Source organism: Helianthus annuus, chromosome 5 (assembly GCF_002127325.2).
Source record: "Helianthus annuus cultivar XRQ/B chromosome 5, HanXRQr2.0-SUNRISE, whole genome shotgun sequence".
NCBI lineage: Eukaryota > Viridiplantae > Streptophyta > Magnoliopsida > Asterales > Asteraceae > Helianthus > Helianthus annuus.
This window is the reverse complement of record NC_035437.2, coordinates 163,207,476-163,217,914: the sequence shown is the minus strand read 5'-3', so window position 1 is coordinate 163,217,914 and position 10,439 is coordinate 163,207,476. Positions and strand designations below refer to the sequence as shown.

General features: G+C 39.8%; 1 protein-coding gene across 1 annotated transcript; it reads left to right on the top strand.

The window, feature by feature from the left end:
* The first annotated feature begins 421 nt into the window (after positions 1-421).
* LOC110943883 lies at positions 422-997 on the top strand. Its single transcript, XM_022185614.1, has one exon. The coding sequence runs from the start codon at positions 422-424 to the stop codon at positions 995-997; it is 576 nt and encodes a 191-aa protein (XP_022041306.1).
* Positions 998-10,439: the final 9,442 nt, after the last annotated feature.

Sequence of the window (10,439 nt, the reverse complement as noted above, 5' to 3'; positions counted from 1 at the left end):
GTGACGGTCGGAAGATTTTGGGGCCAAGTTGAGATGGAATGGGAATCAACAGTTGCTATGGGAAGATCGGGAGGCCTAGTCTCGGCATGGGATCCAAGGATTTTTCCAGGGCTAGTGTGACAAGGAGCGAGTCTTTTTTACTTATCTCTGGACGTATAGCATGTACTGAGATAAATATTAATATAGCTAATATCTACGCTCTGTGTGAGCCAATGCATAGACGAAACTTATGGGAGGAACTAAAGAGCATCAAAGAACAAAAAGAAGGACTATGGATCATGATGGGAGATTTTAACAAAGTGAGAGAAGAGGGGGATAGAATGATTTCAAGATTTGATAACTATAATGCAATGATATTCAACACGTTTATAGCAGAATCAGGGTTGTTAGAATATCAAATGGGGGTTACAAGTTTACATACATGCCGGAAGATGGATCCAGCCTTAGTAAAATAGACAAGGTTTTAGTTTGTAACGAGTTTATGAATAGATGGCCAACGGAGAAATTTGAAGCACTAACAAGGAATCTATCGGATCACAGCCCTCTTTCGTTGGTTTATTCTTCACCGGATTTTGGTCCAATTCCTTTTAGATTCTATAATAGTTGGGTGGAACTACATGGAATCGAAGAAGTGGTAGACAAAGTTTTGGGTGAATATGGAGACGTGTCGAACTCGGTAAAGGAAGTGGCGGGTATGTTGAAAAGACTTAAAGGTGACATCAAGCAATGGAGGAGAGAGACAAAGCTAAGAGTGGATAAAGAGCTACATGAGAACAAGAAAGCTGTAGAAGACATCGTCAAAATGGCAAAAACCCGAAGCCTCACAAGAATGGAAAAGGAGAAAAGAATACAAACTAAATGGAAAATAAAGAAATATGAGAAAAGGAGGTTGGAAGATTTAAAACAGAAAGCAAAGATGAGGTGGGCGAAATTAGGTGATGAAAATTCGAAGTTCATTCACAGAATAATAAATTGTCGGAAAGCGAAAATCGAATAAATGCAATAAAAATAAACGGGTATATGGAAACGGAGCCTAAGCTAATTAAGGAATTCATTCTACAAAGCTTCAAGTCACGATTCACAGAACCTGTAAATGAAAGACCTACTCTTGATGGTAGAGGCTTCTTGCAAATCTCAGAAGAACAGGCAAACAAGTTGGTCGCTGAGTTCTCAAAAGAAGAGATTAAGAAAGCAGTCTGGGCTTGCGGAAGTGACAGGGTCCCTGGGCCTGACGGATTTTCTTTCAAATTTCTTAAAAAGTTCTGGGATCAATTGGAGAAATACTTTGTGGGAGCACTTAAGGAGTTCCATGAGAAAGCACGTATCGACAGAGGTTGCAATCCTTCTTTTGTAGCACTTATCCCAAAGACGAGGGACCCCAAAGACGTAAGCGAATATTGACCTATCTCACTGATTGGAGTATTATACAAAGTAATAGCTAAGGTATTAGCGACTAGAATAAAAAAGGTACTAAGCTCAGTAGTTGCCCCGGTACAGACGGCTTTCATAGAGGGTAGATCCATCTTTGACGGCCCTGTTATTGCAAGCGAGGTTATATCTTGGGCTAAGAAAAACAAGCAAAAAATATTTGTTTTCAAAGTAGACTTTGAGAAAGCATATGATTCAATAAACTGGAAGTTCCTTTTGGCGAATCTAAAAGCGATGAAATTTCCATTTCGTTTCTATGGAGGAAATGGATCGGAGCATGTCTAAAATCGAGTTGGGCTTCGGTATTAGTAAACAGATCTCCAACTTCAGAATATAAACTACAAAGAGGATTAAGACAAGGTGATCCCCTATCACCTTTCTTATTTATTCTAGCAATGGAAGCATTAGACGTTATTATGTCTAGGGCGGGGGAAAGAGGAGCATTCAGAGGAGTAAAACTACCAAACAAAGGCCCGTGCATATCCTATCTATGTTATGCGGATGATGTAATTTTCATGGGAGAATGGTCCGAGACAAATATATTAAATTTGAATAGATTCCTGAGATGCTTTTACGCATGCTCGGGACTAAAAGTTAACTTATACAAATCCAAGCTATACGGAGTGGGTGTAGATGAGGAGGAAATCGAAAGTATGGCAGCTAAACTGAATTGTAGGAAAGGTGAATTGTCGTTCCGGTTCCTTGGTTTAACCATAGGAGCAAACATGAAACGGGTGAAGTTCTGGAAACCAGTTCTGGATAAGTTTAACAGCAAACTCTCGGCTTGGAAGGCTAAATGCTTATCTTTTGCCAGAAGATTGGTCCTAGTAAAAGCGGTAATGGGAGCCCTACCTAATTACTATTTTTCGATGTATCCAGCACCAAAGAAAGTTATACAAAAACTAGAGGCAATTCGTAGAGATTTCGTGTGGGGGAAGAATGATGGAAAAAAAAAGATCCGGCGGATAGCATGGAATAAAATGGTAAGATCAAAAAGAGATGGAGGATTTGGAATCGGGGATATGGGAAGTGCCAACCTAGCATTGCTGGCAAAATGGGGGTGGAAGTACAAGAACAATCCAAAAGCTCTATGGACTAGGGTTATAAAGGCAATCCATGCTAAAATGAGGAGCCAAAAATATTTCCCCGTTAATAACAGAATCTACGGATTGTGGAAAGACATCGTGAATTCGTTTAGAGTACTGGAAAGTAAAGGTATAAACTTGGAAGATCGACTAATGGCGAAATTGGGAGACGGTACAGAGGTTAAATTCTGGCTGGATAGATGGACAGGAGAGAGATCATTTAAAAAACAGTTCCCAGATCTGTTTAGGATTGCAAAAAACCAACAGGCTTGAGTATCAGAGTTTGCCATAAGACTACAAAATGAAGTGCAGTGGAATATTGATTGGTCGAGACCTCCAAGTACTGATGAAGAATGGTCCCAGTGGACAGGAATGTTAAACGAATTAAACAAAATAAAATCACTTACAGGAAAGGATCGATGGGGATGGATGATTAAGAACTGGGAAGACTTCACAGTGGCGGCAGTAAAAGATGAGATTAACAAGCAATCGGAAAGCGAACGGGAAGAAAGATGGCTGCACTGGAACTCGTGGTTACCTTCAAAAATCAACTACTTCACATGGAGGGTGGGAATTGGCAGAATTCCGGGTAAAATTGAATTGAGGAGAAGAGGCATTGAGTTAGGAGATTACTTATGCCCTAGATGCAGAACATCGGAAGAATCCATCGAACACCTCATCAGCGAATGTCAGGCATCGATAATGGTGTGGAGAAAAGTCATCAATTGGTTGAAGATACCCTCCACGGCGGACACCAGTTCGTGTGAGAAGGTATTAACATATGCGGATGGGTTAAAAGGATCTACAGAGTGGAAGAAAATTGTGAAAATGGTGATACAAGCGACTATGTGGCATATTTGGAAAGCGAGAAATGGAAAAGAGTTTAATGGCACAATAAGATCAGGAGAGAATGTATTCGAAGACATCAAGACAGACACGTTTTTATGGTTAAAAAGCAAATCGAGATTAAATGGTTTAGAATGGGAGAGGTGGGAGGACTTCAATATAAGAGACATAGTAAAATAATAGCTAAAGAACTGGGGGACTAGAGAATATGATGTATTTTTGCTTTGCTTTGCTTTGTTTTAGTTTTGTAATCTTTCGGGTTTTACAGCATATGCTGGCCTTATTCTATAATTATAGAATTTCACTGTTCAAAAAAAAATGTGATGTGAACAAATTATCAGGACTTAATATACTCAATACTCTTTAACATCATACTCAAGCATGCAATTATTATTATACATATTAATAATAACTGCTCATAAATAGTATTCATGAACTATAATTAATTTATATTAATATGATTAATTTTATACACATTGTTGGGATTGAACCCTATCAGAGGAACAGATAATTAAAGCCAAAACTGGATCAGAGCAGTGGATCCAGAATAAGCAGATGATTACATACAAATCTCTCCCCTTGAAAGTGATTTCAACAACTGCTGACCTCCTATCTGCTGATCTTGCAAAATATTGACCTACAACTGCTGCTCAAGTAAAGACCTGATGAAAGACTAAAGCCCTGCTGTTTCAATCTACTGCTTTGAGTCAAGCTCTGCTGATCCGGACAAGTGTTGCTGGGTTCACAGCAGTGGAAGGTTGCAGCAGCTGTTCAATAGTCTGCTTTGTAATATAATGTAATAGCAGTAGTTAACACAGCAGTGTTTGTATAGATCAGAGGTTAGAGTTTGTTAGGAGGTTAGATGTCACTTTCATGGTGACGTCAGCTAAGATGCTCAGTAGTTTGCAAGTGCCTATAAATAGATCAGTACTTTGTACTGTTCTATTAGCTCTTTTGCATCATCGTCTTCTTTGCACGAACAAACAACTGAGCTCTGGCTGAGGGGGAGTTTGCATTCATTCATCAATCATTGTAATCGTTATTGAAATAAATTCAATCTTCCGATTCATTGTGAAAAGATGTTTGATCAAAGTATTACTCTCGTTTGATTGTATGCAAAGTTTGTCTTTGTCATAATTCCGCTGCACACTCATCCATTTTCATTTTAATTTCAAACACAAAATACAATCAAAATCAAACTCAAATCCAACAATTGGTATCAGAGCTTGGACAGTCAAATTTGATTTAACAATCATTTTGACGTAAATAGTTCAGCTCATAACAGTTGATACTGATCGTTTGTTCGTTTGTTGAAAAACAGAGCAAGGATTAATCACCATTAAAGTTGATTTCTCAGTGTCTGTAAAACAACAAGAATGACGTCACAATCTCAGGATGATAAAAACAACATCGGCTCGCCTTTTAATCCACCTATGCTAAAAAGAAATGAGTATAACATCTGGCAGAGGAGGATAGGTCACATCCTCGCTCAACAAAGCACAGGTTGTTGGAGGTCTGTCGTCTTTGGTCCCCATGTTCCCACAGTGCCAAGCGCTGAAGATGCTAAAAAGAACGTTCCAAAACCAGTTGAAAATTATACCGAAACCGACTTTCAAAAAAATCGGACTAGATGCTAAAGCATTTAGCATCATAGCATCAGCACTGCCCAATGAAATATATGCTGGACTGTTACACTGTAACAGTGCCAAAGAGTTATGGGACGCGCTTAAGGAACAGTTTGGGGGAACCGAAGAAGTCATAGAAAACAATAGGGAAATCCTGAACCAACAGTATGAAACATTTTGTCATGTTAAAGGTGAATCAATGACGCAACAATTTGAGCGTTTCAGTTGTCTCATCAGTGAACTGAGGCTTGTTAAAACCACTTTTACAAAGTCAACTCAAAATAGCAGGTTCCTCAGGTCACTGCCAGAAAAATGGGACACCATAGCTTTTGTCACCCGAAACTCACCTGAGTTCAAGGATCTGACCTTAACCCAACTCCACGGTCGACTCCTGACCTACGAAAGGGAGTTGAACCAGAAAAGGAAGTTACAAGAGTCAGGAAAAACCGTTGATGATTATACATTTGGTAACACTGCTTTTTTGGGTCAAGAAGAATCTGGGAGTAGGGGTAAGGATCAGGGTTATGATCACTTCATTGACATAACTGCTGGTGCAAATTTTAACAACCCTGATCCTCACTCTACAAGTTATGCATTCACTGCAAACGAAAACCAGATGTCATACAACCTAAGCTTTGAACTCAATGACCTACAGCATTTTGACCCCACTAACTTAGAGGAAATGGACATCCTGCACCAACTGGCCTTGCTAAGTGTTAGAACTAGAAAATTTTATAAAAGAACAGGGCGAAAATTCTCAGGTTTGCATGGGAATCTAAGGGTTGGGTTGGATAAATCGAAAATCAAGTGCTACAAGTGTAATAGGTTGGGACACTTCGCTAGGGAATGTAGGAGTCAAACGACTAGTCCCATAATCACTCATCCTAGCTCAAATCCTAGACCTCAAAATCAAGGCACTGTGCACTATACCCAATATGCCCCAGCAGCTCAAGTGAACACTGCTAACTATGCTGCTGCCCCTGTGCCAGTGCACTATGTCCAAACTACTGTTCCACATATCCAATATGTTCAAACCCCTGTCCCTCAGGCACAAGTGCAGCCTGCACCTCAAACCACTGCTCCAGCAGCAGTACAACCAGATCAACAAAGTTTTTTCACTCAAGGGTTTGTTGACTGGAGCAGTATGCCTGAGGACCTCAGTGATGAAAATTTTGCACTCTATGCTTCCAATGTTTCTTCTCATAATGAATTTTGTTTGATGGCATTAGAGTCAATACAGGAGGGGGTTGAAACTGAAGAGGAACAGCTGAGTATTGAAACAGTGGATGAGGTGACTGAAGCAGTGGTTACTGCTGTGGCTGGTGAACTACTGTTGGGAGAAAGTTCAGGTACCCTGATTGAACCACTGACAGACCCATGGTCCGAAGAGAACAAGGAAGAAAAGAAAGAAGAAAAAGCAGGTGAGAAGAAGAAAGAGCTGAAGATGAAGAAAATCCTCAATGTGATTGTGCAATGATGGCTGCTGCCAAGGTATCACCTCAAGTTCTTGAAAAACTGTGTTCTGACAATTGCATTATTGCTTTTGCTAACATCAAAGAGGTGAATGAAAACCTTCGGGATAAAATCTTAACTGATGAAGTCAAATTTGAAAGATCTCTAAAAGAACTTAAAAACAAATTGGCTAAAAAGGACGAAGAGATTAGCAGCATGAAAGAAGAGCAGAGCATAACCAAAACCCAACTCCAAACTTTGGTAGAAAAATACCAAGTTTGCAAAAAGGAGTTAGAGTCCACCCAGATCACATGTGAGAGATGGGTGGAATCATGCAAAGGGTATGAGGTTATGCTTGAAAAACAGATAAAAAGCAATGTGAAATTTGGGGTTGGTTATAGAAAACATGATGATGAAAACACTGCTTTTGGAAATCTGTTCCAACCACTGATGTAACCACTGAGTTCATCCCCACAAACAAGAATGGCCAAGAAGTGAAAATCACTGACAAACTTGGTAACAAAATCACACGTGACAGACCAATGGGATCCTCTACTTTTGAGGAGCTTGAAAATCATCAGTTTAAACCAAAATGTCTGATGAGTGTGATATTCTTGAAAATTTCAAGCCAATGGACTTTACATCAATTGATGGTGTTAAAGCTCCAAAAGCTAAAGTCATACCTCTCAAGGACATCCCAACAGTGGTTAAAACCTCTGCTACAAAGGAGTCTGAAAAGAGAAAGAAGAAAGAAAAAATTGATAACTTGTTTTGTGAATTCTGTGAGAAAAGGAATCATCTAACAAAAGACTGTTTCCACTTAAAAGCTTATGATATAAACAGAACAAGTGTCATTGTTTTAGCTGAAAGTTGCATTGTTTGTGGTAAAACAAACCACAAAACTCAAGCATGTGTGTATCTCAAAAACTTTGATGTGAAAAAGAATGAGTACCTTGCTAAAACATCCTTGAGTCCATCATCGTCAACATCTGTCAAATTCACCAAGAAACAACTACTGTTTGTACCAGTTCAAACAGCTGTCACAAAACAGCTGAACCAAACATCTGTCAAAAGAGATGTTCAGGTTACTGATGCACCCCCTACCAATCAGTTCAGAAAAGGCAAGGGAAAACAGTCCTACCAAAGGATTCCACACGTTTATGAGGCCTACAAAAGGCCCTCTAAACCTAGAGTGAATAGGCATCCTTTTGGTTATCAGCAGGTGATTGGTCAAGACCCCCAACAGTGGTTAGCAAGAAACAGTACTAAAGCTGTCAAAACCCCTGACCTAACCACTGTCCATCACTCTGCATCCATACCAGACACTGTTGAATCCCCATCCAAAGCCCTGTTGGCTTTGGAGCCCTTAATGAACTAATCCTTTTACTTCATGTGCAGGGAGCTTCTGCATGCTTTGATAGTCTTTGGTATGTAGATAGTGGAGGCTCCAGGCACATAACAGGATGTAAAGCCCTCCTCAAAGACTTTAAAATCCATGGAGGGGGTGATATATCCTTTGGGAATAATAGTAAAGGGAAAGTTCTAGGGTCTGGTACAGTGCAATCTGGAAATGTAAAATTTGAAAATGTCAATCTGATAGACAATCTAAAATTCAACCTTCTGAGTGTATCACAAATGAGTGACAAAGGGTTTGGGTCATTCTTCACAAAAGATTGTTGTAGGATTGTTGGACCAGAAATGGTCAAAAAGATTGAAGCAATAATCAAAACCGGTCAAACTAAACTTGTTGCTCAAAGAAGTGGCAATGTTTATGTTGTTGATATGTCAAAAGAGTGTCCCAGAGCTGATGCCTGTCTGTTCTCAGCTGCCTCTAACAAAGAGACAGAACTTTGGCACAGAAGGCTGGGGCACACAAATCTTAAGACAATCACTGAAATTTCAAAAAATGGTTTGGTGAGAGGCCTACCACAAAAATTGTTTTCATGTCCTGAACATTGCATTTCCTGTTTAAAAGGAAAACAGCATAAAAGTTCTTACAAGTCCGTTGAAGAGTCCAAAACAACCCAGTGTTTGCAAATGCTACACATGGATTTGTTTGGCCCAGTTCAAGTCATGAGCCTCAAGAAGAAAAGATATTGTTTGGTTATTGTTGATGACTTTTCTAGGTTTACATGGACTTTATTTTTACACTCAAAAGATGAGACTGCAGGCATTTTGCAAGACTTTGTGACACAGGTTGAAAAGCAATTTGACCTTCCAGTGAAAAGCTTCAGGAGTGACAATGGCACAGAATTTAAAAATAAGGAGTTGGATGCCTTCTGTGTGAAGAAAGGGATTGTAAGGCAGTACAGCATCCCTAGAACACCAGAGCAAAATGGGGTTGTTGAAAGAAAGAACAGAACTTTGATTGAGGCTGCCAGAACTATGCTTGCAGATTTAGGTTTGCCATTAACTTTCTGGGCAGAGGCAGTAAACACTGCTTGCTATGTCCAGAACAGAGTTTTAATAAACCCCAGGCATAAAAAGACTGCTTATGAAATTCTGTATAAAATCAAACCACTGATCTCATATTTCAAGGTGTTTGGCTGCCCATGCTTTATTTTGAACTTAAAAGATTCCATTTCAAAATTTGCAGCCAAAATTGATTGTGGTTATCATCTGGGATACTCAACCACTGCCAAGGCATACAAAGTGTTCAATACACGGACCAAGGCAGTGGAGGAGACTTTGAATGTAAAGTTCAATGAACTTTCATCAATGAAAATCCCAGCAAATCCTGCAGATCTGTTTGATCTTGAAAATTTTACTTTTGAAAATACTGCTGTCAAGACTAACAGTGCAGGTCCATCAGAAGATACAACACCAGACTATAGGTATGAAATCATCACCCCTCAAAGGTCTGCCACAAAGGGAAAAGCACCAGCTGTTCAAAACAGTTGTCAAAGCTCAACCACTGCTACCTCAACAGTTGTTGACCAAAGTAGCCCATCCACCACTGCTTCCACATCTTCAAACACTGCTGACAAAAGTCCTCAAACAGTGGATAAAAATCAGCAGTTGTCCACTTCATTACCACCTATTCCACCACCTTTTGAAGCCACTGCTGGATCATCAAAGTCACCAGCAGTGGTTAGCTCAGATGATACACATTTGCAGCCTTCACCAACAAATGCCATCATACCATACCAAGGAGATTTAATCTTCTTGAGATCTCATCCACCTGATCAAATCATTGGCAACATCAATGAAGGGGTGCTCACAAGAAGCCAAACCCAAAACATTTGTCTTTTTGCTGGTTTTCTATCACTCCATCAGCCAGTCAAGTACCAAAAGGCACTGAAAGACAACAGCTGGGTAGAAGCCATGCAAGAGGAGCTCCAATAGTTTAAAAGACAACAAGTATGGGAGCTTATACCACTGCCAAAAGAGGTTAGTCCCATTGGCACAAAGTGGGTCTTCAAGAACAAAACTGATGAAAGGGGCATTGTTGTCAAGAATAATGTCAGGCTTGTGGTTCAAGGTTACAGACAGGAAGAGGGGATTGATTATGATGAAACATTCACCCCTGTTGCAAGATTGGAAGCCATTAGACTGTTCCTGGCCTTTGCTGTCAACCACAACATGAAGGTGTTTCAAATGGATATCAAAAGTGCTTTCCTCTATGGTACAATTCAAGAAGAGGTGTATGTATGTCAACCTCCAGGTTTTGAGGATCCATTTTATCCTGATCATGTCTACAGGCTAAACAAAGCCTTGTATGGCCTGAAACAAACACCAAGGGCCTGGTATGAAACTCTTTCCAACTTCCTACTCTCAAATGGTTTCAAAAGAGGTACCATTGATAAAACACTGTTTCTTAAGTGGAGAGGGAAGGATTTAATGATTGTCCAAATTTATGTGGATGACATTATTTTTGGAAGCACATGTAACAAAATGTGTGAAGAGTTTAGAGAACTCATGACAGCTGAGTTTGAAATGAGTGCAATGGGTGAGCTGCAATGCTTTCTTGGTCTCCAAGTACAGCAAATGCAAAATGGAACTT